This window comes from Microtus ochrogaster, linkage group LG1, assembly GCF_000317375.1.
Source record: "Microtus ochrogaster isolate Prairie Vole_2 linkage group LG1, MicOch1.0, whole genome shotgun sequence".
Lineage (NCBI taxonomy): Eukaryota > Metazoa > Chordata > Mammalia > Rodentia > Cricetidae > Microtus > Microtus ochrogaster.
This window is the reverse complement of record NC_022027.1, coordinates 30,335,898-30,356,347: the sequence shown is the minus strand read 5'-3', so window position 1 is coordinate 30,356,347 and position 20,450 is coordinate 30,335,898. Positions and strand designations below refer to the sequence as shown.

At 39.1% G+C, this 20,450-nt stretch overlaps 1 protein-coding gene across 7 annotated transcripts in view; it reads right to left on the bottom strand.

Annotated features, from left to right (window-relative positions):
- Fip1l1 (factor interacting with PAPOLA and CPSF1) overlaps positions 1 to 16,619 on the bottom strand; it is a 60,108-nt gene extending 43,489 nt beyond the window's left edge. For 4 of the 7 annotated variants that reach the window (XM_013350784.2, XM_005359350.3, XM_026785004.1 and 1 more), the window contains exons 1-9: positions 16,346 to 16,619; positions 15,246 to 15,290; positions 15,116 to 15,155; positions 10,646 to 10,703; positions 9,359 to 9,462; positions 5,732 to 5,796; positions 5,017 to 5,124; positions 4,281 to 4,411; positions 3,917 to 3,985 (exon numbers count right to left, since the gene is read on the bottom strand). In XM_013350784.2, the coding sequence (XP_013206238.1) occupies positions 3,917 to 3,985; positions 4,281 to 4,411; positions 5,017 to 5,124; positions 5,732 to 5,796; positions 9,359 to 9,462; positions 10,646 to 10,703; positions 15,116 to 15,155; positions 15,246 to 15,290; positions 16,346 to 16,427 (702 nt within the window). In that variant the 5' untranslated portion in view covers positions 16,428 to 16,619. The remainder of the gene's footprint in view (positions 1 to 3,916; positions 3,986 to 4,280; positions 4,412 to 5,016; positions 5,125 to 5,731; positions 5,797 to 9,358; positions 9,463 to 10,645; positions 10,704 to 15,115; positions 15,156 to 15,245; positions 15,291 to 16,345) is intronic. The other 3 variants (XM_005359352.2, XM_005359353.2, XM_005359354.3) reach the window with 1 other exon arrangement.
- Between the last annotated feature and the right edge of the window lie 3,831 nt (positions 16,620 to 20,450).

The following is a 20,450-nucleotide window of genomic DNA, read 5'->3' as shown; positions in this document are numbered from 1 at the left end:
GCTGAATTCTCAGTGAAGAGAAAGCAAAATACATTGAAATCACGGCAGAGGCAGAGGAACTGACACTCAAGCTCCTGGACATCTGGAGGAGCTGCAAATTCCTCTTGTCACACTGAAGTGTTTTTAAAAATCAGATTCCCACAAAAAGAAAACAACAACAACAATAATATAGAAAAACATCGTAAAGATAACAGCACATAAACAAATCTGCAATCCTATGGAAAAGCCTACAGTTGCTAAGTTTTTATCACATTGACATGATGTGGGAGTGTCTTCTATCTATCAAATGAAATTTGTGTTGCTTTCATTGGTTAGTTAATAAAGAAACTGCTTGGCCTGATAGGTCAGAATATAGGTGGGTTGAGTAGACAGAACAGAATGCTGGGAAGAAGGGAAGTGAGGCAGACGCTAAAGCTCTCCTCTCCAAGATGGACGCAGGTTAAGCCACCACCTCGTGGTGCTACACAGATTATTAGAAATGGGTAATCAAGATATGAGAATTAGCCAGTAAGAGGCTAGAGCTAATGGGCCAAGCAGTGTTTAAAAGAATACAGTTTCCATCTAATTATTTTGGGTAAAGCTAGCCGGTGGCCGGGAGTATTCCCGGGCAGCAGGAAGGTGCCTGCTACTCCATCTACATTGACGGAGCTTCCAAAAGACTGTAGGGTCAACTTTTACTGAATGACTAAAAAGAATAAAACAATCAAATAACATCTGAGAAAAGTCTAAGTCAGAAGCTGAAAACAACAAAGCTAAAAAATTAACAGAAAGGAAAGAGACTATGTAGAAAAAGAAAACAGCAGAAAAAAACATTAAAAATAAGTCTACTATTCAAATCCTCTGAAAGATGGGGTTAAAGAAAAGACTGAAAAACAAAGTAAAATGAAAACCTTCTTAGAATTTAAAAACTTAACAGCAAAAACAAAAATCTAAGTAGAAAAATAACTATCAAAAAGAAACCTCCTAAAAAGATGAGATGGAAAATTAGGGCAAAACCCAAGAATACAGGATTACTGCAGTAATATAGGATTCCCCTCGGTATGCTACTAATATGTTTTATTGCCACTGATTAATAAAGAGGCTGCTTTCGGCCAATGGCTTAACAGAGTAAATCCAGGCAAAAAATCTGAACAGAGATGTAAAAAGAGAGTAAGCAAAGTCAAAAAGACAACATTTAGTTGCCAAAGGAGAAAAACCGCTCACCAGAACCTGTTGGAACTTTGCCAGTAGGCCACGACCTCATGGTGATGCACAGATGAATAGAGATGGGTTGATTTAAGATGTAAGGAATATGCATAAGCTAATAGGCCAACCAGTGTTTTAACTAATATAGTTTCTGTGTGATCATTTTGAGTCTGGGCAGGCAGGAAACAAACAAGCAGCCTCCGCCTACAGTGAAGTGCATCAGTAAGAGATAAAAAGAAAAGCAGGAAAAAAATAATACAAAAAAGGCTTTCAGATATGAAGCCCAGGTGTTTGAAAACTAAAAGGAAGCAGGCCAAGTTCCCATATATATGTAAGTTCACATTGTATGACATGGTTAGAAAACTATTTTTAAGAAAATGTTACAAACTACACATGGTGACAAGCATCAGTACTCTGGACATTTTGAAGCCTGAAGCAAGAAGATGGCCAGTGTGAGGTTAGCTTGAGCTATTCAGAGAAACCCTATCTCAACAGAAAATAAAATCAATCATAAAATGAAAGAAAAGTAAGAGAAAAGGAGAGATTGTGGTTGATTTTTTTTCCCCTAATGGTCACTTTGTCCTACTCCTTGTCCCAGATTATATAATTGCCAGATTTTTGCACTTAACTAAGTGGTTTTTATACCTAAAGATTCATCTTTTAGTTGTCACAGGGAAAAAAATAAAGCAAAACAACAAAGCCAGGCAGATATATAGTCACACATGCCTGTAATCCTATAGCACTTTGGGGCAGAACACAAGGTTTATATACTTAAAGCCAGAGTGTTCAACCTAGCAAGAAATTCTAGGACATCCTACATTACACACCTAGACTCATTTTCAACACTAAATAAAACAAGAGAGCCAATAAAAACTATTCACATCAAGATATATAAAAGGTTATTACTTCCCAAACAGAAAATGTTGATAACCACTGATGATAAAGGTATCTAGAGGTTGCTTTCTGCCACAGTTGTTGGCAAAACTTCTGTAACATAAAAGGGAATGATGCCTTCAAAAGGCTGCTGGGATTTTCCTCACTTGACTTTGACTTCCCTTGTGGTAGACAGGAAGAGAACTTAAACTGTGACTCTCCAGCAGTCTATCCCTTGGCCCAGTCACCACTGAGGGCAACCATGCTCGTTTCACACCTATACTACTTAATACATCAACCCCCATCTGACCTTTTACCTCTCTTACAATCCACTCAGCTGCCATTTCTTTCCTAAATACTGATCTGCACAGTATTTACTGCTCTTGAGCTTTCTAATGGCTGCCGACTACTCACCAGAATGTGCACAATGGCTTAAATAAAGGTCTTTTTACATGGCTTTATTTCCACCATTTCCTACAGACCACAATATGACCAAAGAGAGAGGGGTGTCTGACTAACTAAAATCACTGAAACTAATCATCCCTAAATCAGGATTTCTAATAGATTTACTAGCATTTAAGCACTTGATAAAGACAAGAAAACCACTGGACAATAACCATAAAACTCATTCAGAATGACTCAATCAATCAGAAACAGAAAAAAAAATGACTTCCTCTCAAACAATCAAAAGGAACTAAAAATTCGACAGCCTATATGTAAAATATATCTACAACTTTCAAGAGAAGACAGCCCTAGTAGTTTCTTATTAAGCTCACTGTTTACAAATCTGAGATTAAAAAAAAAAAAACTATGTACAAGTTGATGGTTTATAATGATAGTTCTCATTCCTCTTATGGGGGGAGAAAAAAAACCAATGAAATGAACCAGCTCATTAATTTGCTCTAATTATCTACCACAAAATATTCAGTGACAGAGCAGACATCTAAAAAGTTGATGACCATTTAAAATAAATATTACCAAACACTTTCAAAATATTAACAACAGAACAAGAACCAAATTCTTACCTGTTAGGATGCAAATTAAAGTCTCTATACAGAACTGTGTCCAGACAGCGGCTATATCTGCAGATACAGCACATGCATTGCATAAGGCAGCATTTTGGTGTCCCCGAAAAGGGCACAGCGTTCTATATCCAGACCACAAAAGGTCCCTGAGGTATACAACCCAAACGAATCCCAGTGCCATCAGACATAGGAATTAAAGCTAAGAGGAGGAGACTACCCAGCCAAATCTCAGAAAGAGCAGCAATGGAAATGTAGTATTCTTTGGACCCGCTTGGAGGAACCAGAAGTCAGATCTGATGTCACACGATCCTATCAGCCTTGTCACTCACGTGAACCTATGCCTTCTAAGTATTTTAAAACTCAGAAGCTCTGTTTGAATTTTAAGAGGATCTCAGAGAACATCTGAAATTCTTGAAAACAACTTAACTATGAGCTATTAATCATCAATGACTTCCATGTCAGAGAATAAACAGCATCCCTTCTTTAAGAACTAGGAAAACGAAAATTTCCAATTTTGCTAAGCATAAGAGTATGATGCACAATAAGTGCTGAACCTGCGGCTATGACCTTCATATTCTACAAATATGTACTATCCTTAGGTCACAACATACAGTAAACAAGTTTTGCTTGGCGTTGTTAGTATAAAAGGCTATAAATTCACATACTTGCAAAAGTAGAGTAAATAACAATCAACACATGTGTAAGTCACCAGGAAGCTGAAGGTTTGGAAAAAAGGTAGCCATTTCCACTTTAATTTTCTCCCTTCAACAGTGGTATGGAGCAGACTGGAGAACAAAAATGAGAGCAACCAAGGATAATTTACTAAAATTCACCTTAAAAAGATTGAATCTGTCATCTTGGATCTCTGCACCTGGTGTAACTTCCATAGTACAGTCTTCGGCCTAAGTTAAATAACATATTCCCCATTAAGATACCACACAATCTTTAATTGATAGGCCACATAAAGACAAACTAGCAGTGGCTAGTCTGCAATTTGAACTAAGAACATATAATAATCATTAACATGGAACTGAAAGGGAAGCAAGGGGAAATAAACAAACATGGTCAAGACAACAAAAAAATTAAACTGTCATACAGCATTTAATCGCCTTTTTAGGGGGAAAGCGACTCAAATATTTGGGGAGTCATATTGGGACAGTAAAAGAGGCAGGGTAACTCTGGAAGATTTACTATTACCGTAATCTTATTGGTTGTTGAAGTAACTGGTATAACTTCAAGTCCCATTCGGATCCTCTTTTGTTTTTCACAGTAAGCTTTCCAAGTATCTTCATTAAAGCCGTAATTAAAATAATCAGAAAGATCAGCACCTAAAGATAAAATATACTTTTAGGGCACAAAACTATAGTATGATACAAAATTGTAAATTTAAAACTATGGCAGCATCAAAACTATAGTGTGGTACAAAAATGTAAATTTAAAGATACGAAAAATAGAAGGTAACAAACTTTGAAGAGGAAGGGTATTAGTGGGAACTGGAGGGAGTCAAAGAGGATGAAGTAGTGGACATGCTTGAAAGACTAATGTGAAAATGGTCACAAGGAAATCCATCATTATTAATAATATATGTTAAGAGAATTATTCATATAACACATATGCATATTTTTATGACACTAGTGTTAGCATCCTTTGAACTTTTACTAGCTCTCAAAATTACCACAATGAAGCAAAGACTGAAAAACATTTTGATCAAAACGATTTCCTTTAGAAATGGCATTATAATAAATAATGTATGAGTCCACATTTATGTTAATTCCAGTGACTAATGAGATTTAATAATTCAAATACTTAGTATTCATTATTTGCTTAGGACAATAAAAAGACACTGTAAAAGGCAGTATTTTCTATTACTGTTCAAAAATATTTTTTGATCATTTTACAACTAAATAATTAATTAAATCCCAAATAATCTTACCAGGTTTCCGCCATGGTTTATCTTCGAAAGAATCCAAATCTACTTCCAAGAGTGGCACTCCATTAATGCTGCCAGGTGCATCAAGGTCTACCCCTTTGACTTTGGTTCCTAGTTTACAGAAATGAAAAATGGCAAAGAAGCTATATTATCAAAAAGCTAGAAAGCAAAGAAACAAAAATGTCCCTTTACCATCCATCCTGACCACTGATAAAACTGCATAAAGTCAAACTTTGTGATGAAACTTAGGATGAACAAGATGACAAGGTTAGGGTCTGAGACATTACGGCCTAGCAGGGCAGCACATGCTGAACATCTCTGCACTTGGGAAATGAAGACAGGAGGACTAGGAATTCAAGGCAAACTGTGGGTACACAGATAGGTTAAGGATAGCCTGGGCTACATGAGATTCTGTCTCAGGAAACAAAAACAAAAGACTACTACATCAATGGAGTTGCTATGGGCCATGTGTTAAAATGCTGTTTATATAATTTGTGAGCAAAGAAAAGTTTCTCTTAAAAGGTTCTAAAACAAGCAAAGTAGCACAGCCACAACAGGCCGAATGCCTGCTGTCTGAGTTGTCTTTCAGAGTCTGCTTATGTGTGTCAGATGGCAGTCAAACATTACTCATGAAAAGAACTGAGACATTCTATTCAGAATCTATTTGAGATAGTATGCCGTATCTTCACACTGATGCAGCTGCAAAGACAAAGTTTACCTGTATTTCCATACACTCTTCCCCCTGCCTTGATATTAAGATTTACTGGCGCTGTTCCGTAACTCCTAAAAATAGAATAAAAAATAACCTCAAAAACACACAATAACAAAACAGGAAGATATCAATGTGTTATAAAACCCACATAGTGAGTGAATGAATTGGCACTAACAAATAAAGTTTATTTAGTTAATACAGGATAAAGAATTTTTTTAGATTATTTTATGTGTATGACTATTTTGCCTACATGTATGTACATCACAAGAGTGCTTGATGCCCAAAGAAGTCAGAAGAGAGCACTGGATCCCCTGAACTGAAGTTATGGATTGTTCTCAGTGCTGGGAATTGAACCCACATCCCTGCAACAAATGCTAAGCCATCTCTCCAGTCCCAAGAACTAATTTTTTAAATAAGGCCTGCCATTTTTACCATCTCAAATATTTTTCCATCCCAAAAGCCTCCCAGCTACTCTCAATATGCCACTGTAGCAAAAATCATAAGAAACCCCTTTGCTGTTACCTCCCAGTTCCTCAACATCTCGAAATCCTGCAGCCCTGAAAGCTCCTTCCTTGACACATTGCCAAATCCCACGACCCCACTTTAGGCTTTCTCAAATTTTATATCACCAATCAAACCTCTTTACAATACACACGGAGTATTTCATTCATAAAAATGAATTCACTTAGAAGAAAGGTGACTGTAAGGAGGGAGAGGTGAACAGTGTTAACGGGAGGTTAGTAATTAAAGGGGAGGAGGAACAACCTCCAGGACAGCTGCAGTGCTCCACATCTTTGTCTGGGCTGTGACTACAAGAATACAGATATTTATGTGGCAAATAACTGGTTAAACCAAACTAGGTCACACACAACTAGTTGTGTAAATTTGGGCAAATCACCTTAGCTGCTATGAACTTTATATAATTTTCTTTAAACATGAGTTTACTGCTGGGCACAGTGGTGCACACCTTTAGTACCAGCACTTAGGGGGTAAAGGTATCCACTTAGGTGGATCTCTGTGAGTTTGAGCATGGTCTACAAAAAGAGTTCCAGGACAGCCAGAATTACACAGGGAGTCCCTTGTCTCAAAAAAACAACAACAACAAAAGAATACCATTTTTTAATGAGTAGAAAAATAAAAATCAAGAATTAGTGCTAACTGAAATGGTTTTCAACACTGTTGGGGGCTAAAGAAAAAGGGATTCTGGGGACCAGGGAAGAAGAATGATTTGAATTGAACAGAAAGACATTAGTAAGCTTTCAGATCATACTCAAGACTTTCAAAGATTTATGTTTCACATCATATTCATGCTACTTAATTTGGCTCGTTTTCCTTAGAATTTAAGCTAACCAGACCTATGATGAATCCTACTTTTATTCTGCCCAATAACTTTGTCGGCTGTGGTGTATGAAGGAGTACTTGCCTAGCATGTACAAAAAAGGTTGAGTTCAAGATCTACCACAGCCAAATTAAATAGGTATTGTTTATATGTTTTATCTTTGATGAAGTACAAAAAAACTTAAGATTTTTTTTTTTTTTTTTTTTTTGGTTTTTCGAGACAGGGTTTCTCTGTGGTTTTGGAGCCTGTCCTGGAACTAGCTCTGTAGACCAGGCTGGTCTCGAACTCACAGAGATCCACCTGCCTCTGCCTCCCGAGTGCTGGGATTAAAGGCGTGCGCCACCACTGCCCGGCTAAAACTTAAGATTTTAGAAATATGAAGAAAGTATCTTAACACAGCAAAGTAGCATGACATAAAACATCGTATGGGATTATTCCACTAAAGTCAGAAATCAAACATACTTGTGCTTACGCATTATAGGGCTTAAAGTTTTGCTTCAGAAAAGGGATAGAAAGTGGAAGGAGGAAGCCAAACTATCTCCATTAGCAAATAATATGATTATACTTGTGGGCAACCTTCCATGATATACCAGAAAATTCAGTAGCCAGAAAATACTATATATATGTGAAGATGTCAGGGAACAAAATGAATATTAATTTTTTAAAAATAAGTATCACCCCTAAAGAAATCAGGAAATCAATCCAAATCAAATAACAAATAGAGGAAAAAGAGAAACTAAGACGTGAAAGACCTTTTCAATAAAAATTTCATCGTGAAATGGCAATATTTCCGACAGCAATCTATAGATTTGATTTAATACAATCCCTTCAAAATAAGTGACATTCTTCACCAAAGAAGAAAAACTCTAAAATTCATAGGGAAGCATGAAGGATCTTACTGCAATCCCAAACAATACCACCATCACCAATGGCAATACTACACAGCCAGGAAAATTACCATACCCGACAATAATACTACAGAGTCGTAACAAAAACAGGCATTAAATCAATGGAACAGAGGACTCAGGAATAATCTCACACAACTATAGTCACCTGAGCTTCAACAAAAACGTCAACACTACAACAAATGATGTTAGAGAAACTGAATGCATAACTATAGAAGAGTAAACTAAATCTTTATACCTCACCCTGAATAAAAGTCAATCAATCTGGTCAAAGACCTTACTATAAAACTTAAAATTCTCAAACAGCTATGCTATGGAAAACAAGTGGCACTAAGAGGCCACCAAGTTCTCAATTGGAATTACATGAAATTCAAACTCTTTCAAATACAGCTCAGTGGAGACAGTCTACAACACATCTGCCAGAGAATTAATGTACAGAATATATAAAGAACTCAAATCAAGCAAATACCAAAAACCCATACAACCTAACCCATACACGGAACAATGAAACAGTGAACAATCAACAGTCCTTACAGCCAACAAACATCCTGGCCATCAGGGACAGCACTGAGATTCCACTTCATCCTATTCAAAATGATGAATGATCATCTTAAAAACAAACAAACTCACAAAGATAAGGAAAAAGTAAGTTTCAGCAGCCCTACAGTTAAAAGAAAGTTTCAGTAGCACTACAGCTAATTAAAAAAAAAAAAAAAAAACAACCCCAAAATACTTAATTCTACCATGATAACAAAACCACAATCCATTTTAATGTGTTTTCTTCCAATCCCTTAAGATCCCTTCGTGTTCACTGAGTTGGCAATAATCCATTAACTTGTTCCAGCTGATGGAACATAAATCTCGCTACCAACACACTGGTCTAAAAGGCCAAGAAAAATACATTAGTTTGTATTCGATATAAAAATTAAAGAACTAAACTAAGGTTTTGTATAATAAAATGAAAGAATGATAAAAATGCAAATGACAATTTAGGTGTTCCATTTTTAACAAAGAACTAATTCTAGCCAATTCTCTAGCAAAAATGTTTTAAATGCAGACATGGCTGTTTTCAAAGACAGAATTAACAGTAAGCAAAAAGTAATTAACCACCTGTAAACTGTAACAAGTTCTTTTGTATCAGGGTAAGACGGAAAACATAGTATCAATAGAATCAACCACGGAGGAACTAAGCATGGTATCTTCACAAGGCAGCATTCATTCAAGTATAACTTAGGGCTGCCAAGGTGGTTCAGAGAGTAAAGGCGGTTGTAGCCAAGCCCCAACAACCTGAGTGGGAAACACAGAAGTGACTTACAGGGAGTCCTCAGCCCTACACATGCAAACCATGGCACAAATGACCCCCTGCCAAATAAGGTAAAAATAACTTACCCATACTGTGGTGCTCCAGTTTTAATGTCTCCTATAGTGACATGAACATCATCCTCATCATCGTCACTGTCACTGTCACTATCATCTTCTGTCTCAGTCACTTTCTAGACCAACAAAACAATTACAAAATCCATTCAATAACCCAACTCAGCATTTAATATTAACGAATAAAAAAATTATTATTCTGTATTTTTTGAAATTGTTTTAGAGTAAAAATTATAAGCTTATAAAATTGTTATCCCAACTCTGATGGTCTACAATAATTGACCTTATGAAAGATAAATAGGCCAGCCGGTGGTGGCACACACCTTTAACTCCAGCACTTGGGAGGCAGAGGCAGGCAGATCTCTTTGAGTTCGAGGCCAGCCTGGTCTACAGAGCAAGTTCCAGGGCAGGCTTCAAAGCTACAGAGAAACCCTATCTCAAAACTCCCTCCACTCCCTCACCCCCAAAAAGATAAATAGATCTTTTATTGCCCTCTTTCAGAGAATACAAGCTTCATATTTTCAATGCTGTTAACTATTTGGTAATTTTTAATACTGACATTGAATCTCATAAATGTTTTACTCATAAGAATTTCTCAAGTACTTATTTTTAAATAATTCTATCTTATAGAAACTACATTTCCTTAGATTCATTTTGTAAGGTCATCAACTACAACAGAAAGAGACTATATGCAAATGATTGTATGCAGCATTATGTATCTTTTCAAATAAAATGGATCTGCTTACAGTGGTGTTAGTATGGATCTAAAAGGTTATTATATTTTAGTTACAAAGTAGTAGACAATCATATCACCTAGGCAAATGCTTTCCTGGTTATAAGTTTAAGTTTGAAAAAAAAACCTACAAGTTTCCTTCTGCATTCAGAATTAAAATGTACAACCCTCAGAGGGCACCAAGTACCATGTCAATAGCCACAGAGGCAGGAGTATAGCCTAGAGAACATTCCTAAGAAACTGTAAGTTCAGATTGTGGACTCATCATCTGCTTTGCAAGTCAGGCTTACTCATCTGTGATCTACACCTCTTTAGTGATCTGAAAACAATGAACAGTAAGCCTTTCCTCCTGCTGTGTCCCCTGAAGTGTCCTCCCTGTAGTTTTTCCCCTCACTAACTCTACATATTCTTTTGATATCAGATGGAGTAGTTGACAGAAGATGGGGTCAAGTCAATCAGGATGCTGAAGGTTATGCTAAATGTTGGTTTTATCTGTAAATAAACTAAAGTTCTTTCAAAGATCTTAAACATCAGAGTAACTGGATTTCAAAGCCTGATATGTATGTTACCGGTTTTGACACGCCATTTTCAGCAGCTTCTTCTTCAATTCCAGCTGGAGGATTAGCACTGCAACAAAAGGAAGGAGCAGACAGGTTGGATGCTGCTGCTTCAAGCACAGCTCACACTAGTTTCTCTGAGAAGATTTGCTAAAGCTATTATCTCCAACTGGAGGATGAACACAAGACCTGTAAATCTGTCTGGCTTTCCTGGTAGTGTGCATAGAGCAAGTATTCAGACGGAAGCGAGAGTGGGGCTTTCCTGACTTTTGGAGAGATTCCTGGAACTCACCACGTAGACCACCAAGCTGGCCTCAAACACAAGAGATCGGCTTACCTCTGCCTCCTAAATGCTGGGATTAAGGTCCCCACCACTACTCTCTGCCCAACAATTTCTTAATGACATACAATTTAATGGTTGGACACAGTTTAAGTTAACACTGTGCATTTATCACTTTATTAAGTATCTGCTGTGTGCAAGGACTATAAAATAGTCAAAGACTACACAATACAGTTTCACTTCTCCCTATGCCCATGAAATCCTAGATGATAAGATCATAATTCTTTCAGTGCTCAGTTAGCACACACGCTTCCTCCTGCTCTGCTGTTCCACACTTTATCAAATACGTCTTTTATTCTATTGAAAACAAAATTTCAAGAGTAAAAAAATTATCTTCATGGAAGACTACCCTCTTTTTGCAGTTAATAAGGAGCTCTAGGGCCAATTTTGATGAATTCTAAAACTAATCACTTTTAGAAGGCGAATTTGACCTCTCATTTTACAACAAAAATTGTGTCATTTAACAAGAAGACATTCACATTGCCATGAGACTCAACTAACTAAAAATAATACTTCCAGAACTGTTTCTTAACAGTAGGCTTTAACTATTTTACAAAGAAAAATGCTTAGATTTTGACAAATTCAATGCTTTTTTCATTGTCATGCCTATCTCCCCTAAGCTTCACTCCTCTAATATCCTTAGAGACAATTTAGAACAACATACCTAAATTAAGCATATTAGTAAAGAAACTGAAAACGTCAGCGTTTCCTGTCCTAACACAGGACAAGATAAATATTCTACTACAATTCTTAATCTAATGATTTGCATAAATAAACTCTAAAGAGCCAGAAACAAGTTTTGTTCACTTGTTTGCACGCACGTGGGGGACCGGACCCTCAGCGTGCTTTTCATTTCACGGGGCAGTACACTGTGCTCAGCTAAGACCTGGCCACATGCAGGACACCGCTGGAATCAGTGTAATGCAACGCTCAAGGACAGGGGCCTCAGCAATGAACCAGGCACAAGGAAAATGGGCAAATTCAACAGCAGGGACCTAGGCAGGTTAGTGCAAGGATGTACCGAGCTGCCTCCCAGCTTTACCTGAACCCCTTTCTCCGTTAGACATAATCCTTTAGAACTTTCAACTCCTTATCACAATTAAAACATAATTCTAAATAATGCTAAAATTATAATATTTTTCTGAAAAAGTAAAAATTTAAAGACAAATGCCCTTCCATGGGATGAGACACACAAAGCTCTTCAAATGAAATTAACAATACATATAGGCAATAGTACTAGGAGAAGGCAGAACTGGATAAACTCCAATGAACTTTCACGCTATGTCCCAGAGAATTCAAGAAAGTTCAACGAGAAAGTGAACTTCGAAGGAGAGATGGGTCAGTGTTTCAGTGCCTTCCCAGGGCCTAGGTTTGAGTCCCAACACCCACATGGCAGCTCACAACCATCTGAACGGCAGCCCCAGAGGAACCAACATCTTTTATCTTCCACCAGACATAAACATGGTACATGGACATACATGCATGGAAAACACCAATACACACAAAATTAAAAAACAAACAAACACCGATCAAAGTGAACTTAGAATTGTAGTTAAATAATAAAACCGATATAAAGATTAGCCGATAAAAATGTGTATTTGATTATAATTCTACCCTGTAATCAGCTTCTTGACACTTAATGAAATGAATATGCAAAAAAAAATTTTTTTGGAGGGGGGTTTGAGACAGAGGTTTGCTGTGTAGCTCTGGCTGTCCTGCAACTTTTAGGTTGGCCTCTAACTCACAGAGATCCACCTGTCACTGCCACCCGAGTGCTGGGATTAAAGGTCTAAGCCACTACCACCATGCCATTTAATTATTTTTAAAAACTATACATCCCTACCAATGTTTTAAGAAAGTAAATTTAATACAAAACTCCAAACATATATGACTTAGTTTCAGATAATACAGCAAAGCGTGGAGGAAAAGGGCATATATGGAAGAACACTGCTTATCTTGGCTCTGCTGGCGCCATTTCTACTTTCGCTCCTCGTTTCCATGCAGCCGCCTTGTGGGCTTTAGCTCTTTTTATTTTTTGGATGCAAAAGAATAGATTTCTGACAATGTTCATTTTGGAGACTTCGTTAAGACATAACTCACATCCGCTCATTTAAAGACTACACTTACAGGGGTGTATTTTGTTCAGTGTAACCTTTATGTTATCAAATCCTAGAATGTGTTACACAGACTCCTAAAAGAAATCTGTGTCAGTCACCCCATTTTCTCCTATCCCACAATGCCGATCTTTCTGTCTCTATGGATTTGCTTGCTCTGGATACTTTATATACTGAATCATACATGTCCTTTGAAGCTGCTTCATTCCTATAACACATTCTTAATGTGTTCACCCATGTTGTAGCAAGTCAGCACTTTATTTCCTTCCACCATGAAATATCCTCATAAGAGTACTTTGCATAGATAATCTCTAATTTGTATGTTGGTGGAAAGGTGTGTTACTTCCATTTTCCTGACTAGCTATGATTAATGCTAAGAACACTGATGTTCAAGTTCTCACGTTCACGTATGTTTTCACTTCTCTAAGTTAAAGTGAGCAGAACTGCTGAACTTGTGATAACGGTTTAGCCCTGTGGAGGCTAAAGGGCACACCACTGTACAGTAGCATCAGCAATATTTAACTGGTCTGGTTTCTCCACACCCTTACTGTCCCTGTTCTACCTTTTGGATTATCCTGCTAGGTAGGAAGTATTATTTGCTCCACTTCGAAAATAAAAATATTCTTTGTGTATGTGACCCATGTGTGTATGAGTTTGAGATTGCACCTGTGCATGCCATGTGGAGGCCCAAAATCATCAATTTGTTTTTCTTCTTTTTTGAGAGTCTCTCATTGAACCTGGTGCTCACCAGTATAGAGAGGATGGACAGTGAGTATTGGAGATTCTGTTATCTAAATCTCTCCTAGGACAGACTCATTTGTGTTCACAAGCTTATGACGCATGCATTTCACCAAATGAGACACTTCTCCAGTCCTTGATTGCTCTGTTTAAAACACTCCTTCCCAGCCTGGAGAGATGGCTCAGCCCTTAAGAGAACTGGCTGTTCTTCCCAGAGGACCTAGGTTCAATTCCCAGCACCCACGCATGGCAGCTCATAACTGTCTCTAACTCCAGTTCCAGGGTACCTGACACACTCATGCAGGCAAAACACCAAATGCACATTAATTAAAGACAGAAAAAAAAATCCTCCCCTCATTATTACAGGCAGTCCTCTGATCAAAAAGTAAAGCCAATTTAGACATGTACTTATATGCATGAGTTATACTGAATTTTTGTGTGAATGTTTGGTTCCCTAGACACACTCCATAAAATACAAAGTTTTATATAACAAAAGAAATCAACTTGTATTTTAAAAATCATCTATTGTGTCCATGGTATAGAAGAAAGCATGATTCCCTTCCAAAATTAGTTCCATTATGAATTTAAAAAAAATAAAAAGAACTAAAATTACAGCCAAGCCACGCATACTGACTTAAATCCTAACACTCAGGAGGCAAATAGGCATACTACATCTATGGGTTCAAGGCCAGCCTTGTCTGCAAACAGCTTTGTCTACAAAAAGATTTGTGGGCCACACAGTAAGGGCCATCTCATAAAAAAAAAAAACTACACCAAAAGCAAAAGATAAAACAAGTAATAAATTATCAAAGCAATAATTTTCAGCTACTATTTTTTTCTCAGTAATTCAGCAGCATTCAGTCAGGAGTGGTGGCGCACGCTTTTAATATCAGCACTCAAGAGGCAGAGGCAGAGGCAGACAGATCTCCAAGGTCAAGGCCAGCCTGGTCTATAAATCAAGTTCCAAAATCAGTTCTACACACAGACTACACAGATAAACCTTGTCTGGGGGCGGAAAAACCAAAACAATCAAATACCCAAAGACCAACTATATTATATACTCCACTACTAAGTTCAATAGTTACTCAATGGTGGAAAGGTGACAAACGCCTAACTCCAAAAACTGTCTTATAAGCTACTAGACACCAACACAGAATTAATTGGTCCTGAAATAGAAAGAGTCCTCCAAACTTTGGTCAAAATGTAATTAAGCCAAAAACGATAACAAAATAGTTGACAACTTGCTAGAATCACAGTCTACATAAAACATCAACAGGAAAGTTCACCAACCTGGCATTTTCTTCTTCTGGCCTTTCAACTTCATTTTCATCTACCAAATAAAATAATAAAATAAAGTAAATGAAGAAATCAGGCTAAAAGCAACAAGTATTATAAAAATCTGAAGGGAACAAGCACTAACCTAGATCCTTTGTCAAATCACTGTGCACATGCACGTCCCAGGGGCCTACAAGCATAGCCAAAGTTAGATCACTTTATAGACAACATATACCCATTATGGAAGAAAAAAAAAAATCAAGACTTCATTGCTATATAAGCTTAAAGAGGTGATGAGGATTTACACATTTAGTAGGAGAAACCCCATACATGTCACATGTCAAGGGTAATACTGATGCTGACTCTTTGCATTAAAGAAACAGTCAATTTCCCAAGTTTATCAAAGTTACATCACTAAAAGGTTGCCTAGATTCCAACGTGCACCTTTATATAATATTCTAGCACAGTCAAGAACTTATGGTCTAGGCAAGAACAAAATACTTTCAAATCTAGTGTAACAAACAAGGGGGATTACGACTTAAAGCCAGACATAGAACATGTCCCCTACAAAAGCAAAGTACATGATGCATTCAAGTTAGGCACACAGAAATGCATGACTGAAAATGCCTACGGGAAGAGTCATGGGGTACAACTATGAAGTGGGCTATAGAACAATCTTTTTTAAAAAAAAATGAAAATCTTCACCTTAATACAGGAGACAATTCAGGGTTCTCTTTATGGACCATAGTGTATTCCATCTGCCTCTCTTAATTAATATTTCTAAAGCACGACTTTCAGACAAGGAGGTACCCTTGCAGGTGCATTCCATACAAACTGACCATCAAGAAACAAGACGTTAGTTTTATAGCATTAACTTTATTTAGCTGTAATTACAGAATGACTGTTTCTGAAAGAAAGGGACGAGAAGGGGCACCCAACAACCACCGAGCAAGAGACACCCCGAAGCAGCTCAGGATCGACAGAAAGGGCATGAATAGAGAGAGCGCAGAAGCGAGGAGGCCTGGACAGTGGGGAGGAGGGCGAAGCGAGGCTGCCCGGCCTCCTTGGCCCGCGTCCACCGCGCAGTGAGAGGCTGCGGGTCCGGGCGAGGGCCGGGAGGAGCAGGCCGCGCTCGGCCTAAACTCAGGCCGGCCAGGGCTAGGACGAGAGGCCCCGGACGCCCGGACCTGCGACGCCGGGAGGAAGGCCAGAGAGAACCCGGGAGACAGACAGGAAGTTCCGTACCGCCATACAGCCACTCTTCCTCCTCATCCCCTCCGGTCCCGCTGCTCAACTCCACCAGGCGCTCCACCTCGCCGGCCGACATGGCCGCCCCACGCACAAGTTAAAGGAGGCGATCAACAGCCCCTTTCAACCCCTTCCCCAGCCTCGCCGTCCCGGGGCGCGAGAAGAGGAGCGAACCCGCCGGCAAGCGAACGAAGAGAGCGCGAGCCCCAAATCCAAGGCCGGCCTCGGCGGAGGCAGCCACCACCACCAAGAGCCAGGCGCAGGGCCGCCCGCGCACGCGCAGCAGCACCCGAGCCGCGCGGCGTCTCTAGGTGGCTTCTCTTCCGCAGCGGCCGGCACCTGAGCCCCATTGCGCGTGCGCATCGCGCTTGGCTCCTCCCCGCCCCCATCCATAGTATTCCGGTTTTGCTTTACAGAGTGGCTTTTTCTCTGGCTTCTGGTGTTCTTTGAAGTTCCCTTCCCACCATCCCACTCCCCCTTCCAATCCTCAGTTTTCCATTGTTCTTTTCTGTCCTTAATGCTTTCTTCCTCCACCATGTGTTTATTTTAAAATCCTCAAAGCCACCATCCCTTACGTGTTTACTTGATACACAGCTCATACTAGTCTGCGGGTTTTTCATTTAATCTTTCGTCGGAATTTTAACAAGCTGCAAAAGAAAATTCAAAATATATAAAGAATGAGTTCTCATTGTTTAAAAAGCATTAGAACTGGGCATAGTGGTGCACGCCTTTAATTCCAGCACTTGGATAGGCCGAGACAGGTAGATCTCTGAGTTCCAGGCCACCCTGGTCTACATAGTGAGTTCCAGTATAGGCAGGGTTGAATAGAGAGACCCAAAGCTGAATAGTTTTATGTCAACTCTGCGTGGAGGGAGCCTCAGCTGATAAAAAAATGCCTTCATAAAATCGGGGAGTAGACAAATCTGCCAGCATTTTCTTAATTGATTGATTAATTGATGAGGGGACGGGTCCCAACTTAATTAGTGATTGATGGGGGGGGGTCCCAATGAATATCCTATCATCCACATTACCTAGATAGAGCCTGTGGATTTTAGTTGTTCTTAGCTTTGAACTCATTGTTGCCTTCTGTGTGCTGTTCACCTATCAGAAATTCTTGTATTGTTTTAACTTCTAAGGACAATCTCCTTCGTAAAATCTTTCCTAAATTCAACAAATCTGTATGAAAGTCAACCCAAATATCAGGAACTCTTCAAGGCTATATAAATTGGGCAGAAAGAAAAAACAAAAAAAAAAAAAAAAAAACCTTTTTTTCTTGAAGCCTGTATTCTCATGGAGGGGAAAAGCACTGAGCACAGAGACACACCTTGTGCATGAGGATTAAGAATAACAATAGCTATAAGGAGACCCAGAGCTAAGGGAGGAGGTGTAATCCTGTGTCAAGTGGTACAGGCCCACAGTAAGATGAGGTTAAAAAAAAAAAAAAGTGGATACCGGTATGAAGACAGGAGACAGGCAGTCAAGCTCCCTGGCTTCCTGGGAAGGAGCTACTTGACTGGAAGATTGGGAACATGCAAATGGCCAGAGACAGAAGAGTGGTAGGCACCCAGCTGCACTTAGAGTGAGGGGTGGACAGCAGATGAGCCCAGCAGGATTGGGAGAGAGGGAGCAGAGTAGAGCTAAGGACTGCTTTAGACAAGATGCTGCTTCTAAGACTGTATCTCACATCATGAGTCAGTTATTTGACCACATAGCTGGTTTCCCCAACCTTCATCTTGCTTATCCTTCACTCCCATCTATAACATAGTGCACAATATCTTTCTGGCCTTTGGTAAAAGAAATAAAAGGTTTACTATCTGCTTGCTAGTACCATTGGCAACCACCGTGATCATCTCTATTTTCATTGTTTTGTGCGTTTATAATAATATTTGGTGGTTTCATGAGAGAGTTGATTGCCCTTGTACAGAGCAGGCTGTTTTTCCTTCCAGTCTGGAAGGAGTTTGCCTTTCAGAGTATTGTTTATACTAAACCATTGTTTAAACCAAAGAATTTATGAATGATGATGGACGCATTCGAATTGCCTGTGTAGTAGAGGTAGCACTTGAGCTAAGCTTTGAAATGATTTCTACAAGCAGAGAAGCCCATAAATCATTAATAATCATCCTTAAAAGGCCTCTTCCTTCCTCCCTCCCAAACAGAATTCCTTCTATGGATATGCTTAACCATATGGCTATGGTTTAGGTGTTTTTATCTATCCATTTGCCATGGGAAACTTCAAAGGTAAGTCATTTGACTATGTATAGACCACCTCTCATATCCTATATTATGACGTCATCATACTACAATATTTCATTTATCCTGAATATGTTTTCCACTTCATTATTGATGTGATTTATTCTTAGAAGCAGTGATAACGATGCTAATAATAGTAAACTGAGCCTGACAGTACACACTTATCCTCCCAGGTGTTCTGGAGGCTCAGGCTGGAGGTTCTCACAGGCTCACAAGTTATCTGCATGGGCAGCATAGTAAGATTCCACCTCAAAATAATGCTGATAATAATGATATATTTTAACATGATATAGACTCTTGAGAAGTGCTGAAAACAGATGCATAATTATAATGATTAGACAACAAATTACCATTAAGATGATGTTGAGAGGCAGGTTTGGTGTCAGATGCCTCTAAATCCATCAATCGGGAGGCAAAGGAGGGTAGCTCTCTGAGTTTCAGGACAGCCCAGGCTATGTAGAGACAGACCCCATCTAAAACAAACAAACAAGATGATGCCAAGAGTTTAAATTTAAAAGTCATGTTCAGTAACTAGTATGTGGAAGTAGTACCATGTTCATAGAGGTATTTTAAATAAATAAATTGCTTAGGTTTTATGTTGTTTGGGTTTTTTTTGTTGTTTGCTTGGTTTTTGCTAATATATGGATATGTCACTTAAATAAAAACTCAGTGTTCTTTAATTTACAGATCAGTAAATCCATACATTAATCAATGTTTTTATATCCACTTATTGAAAGGATAGCAGAGAAAATGGAGGTCTCAAACATGGAAACATTTGATTAGGGACTGGAGCGATGGCTCAGTGGTTACAGTAATTGCCATGTGAATGTGAAGGCTAGAGCCCGCATGCCCAGAACCCACATTAATGCTGGCTGAACTTGTCAGTCCACCTACATATATATAATTCTAGCCTCAGGTCAGAGATCCCCAGAACAAACTTGCTAGTAAGACTAGTCATACTGCCAAGTTCTGTTTTTGGTTGAGGGACCCTAAATCAGTGAATAAAATGGAAGAACAATTTGGAATTATTCCCAACATTGACCTCAGGCCTCCACATGCATATCCACATATATGCGCGCGCACCTACCTGAATGCACACATGCATGGAAAATGGACAAAGACAACACTTGACTAGATGGAGGCAGGCTGGGGTCCTTCTGTGTACTCAGCCTTTTCTCCTTGGGCACTTTAAAAAGAACTTTTCTTTTAAAGACACTGTTTTGAGGAATTAAGTCCCAGTTACTGCCCTACTCTCTGTATCTTAGCATCTTTTGACAAGAATGCTTCTTGTTTCTGGAACATTGCGTCATTTCCTATTCATTTCTCTGTGGCTGTGTGCCTACACCTTTGAATGATAAGAAGGAACCAGCCGCTGCTTCTGCTTTCCTGGTCTCCGCTGGAGCGGTGGTTCTGTAAGTCTATTAAAGCTATATATATATTTACAATCTGTCTGAATTTGTTTACGCCTTTACATTTTGGCGTCCAACATCGGGCAATTTTGTCCCCGACTCAAGCGGGTAGCCCGCTAGCTAACACAGCACCCTCCTGGGTGCTGTTTTTTAGTTTGTGACTAGGGCCCAAGTGCCCAGTCTGAGACACACTCGGCCACACAGGCCCATTCTGCCTGCCTTGGCTAAGTTTGCAGCGGAATCCCACTGCCTGAATTAGCAGAAGCTCAAGTATCTGCGGTTTTGCAACAAAAGCCACCACAGCGGCAGATTTGGTCTGATACAAAGTGACTTAGCCAGGTGATGGTGGCACACGCCTTTAATCCCAGCCCTCAGGAGACAGAGGCAGGTGGATCTTTGTGAGTTCAAGGCCAGCCTGGTCTACAAGAGCTAGTTCTAGGACA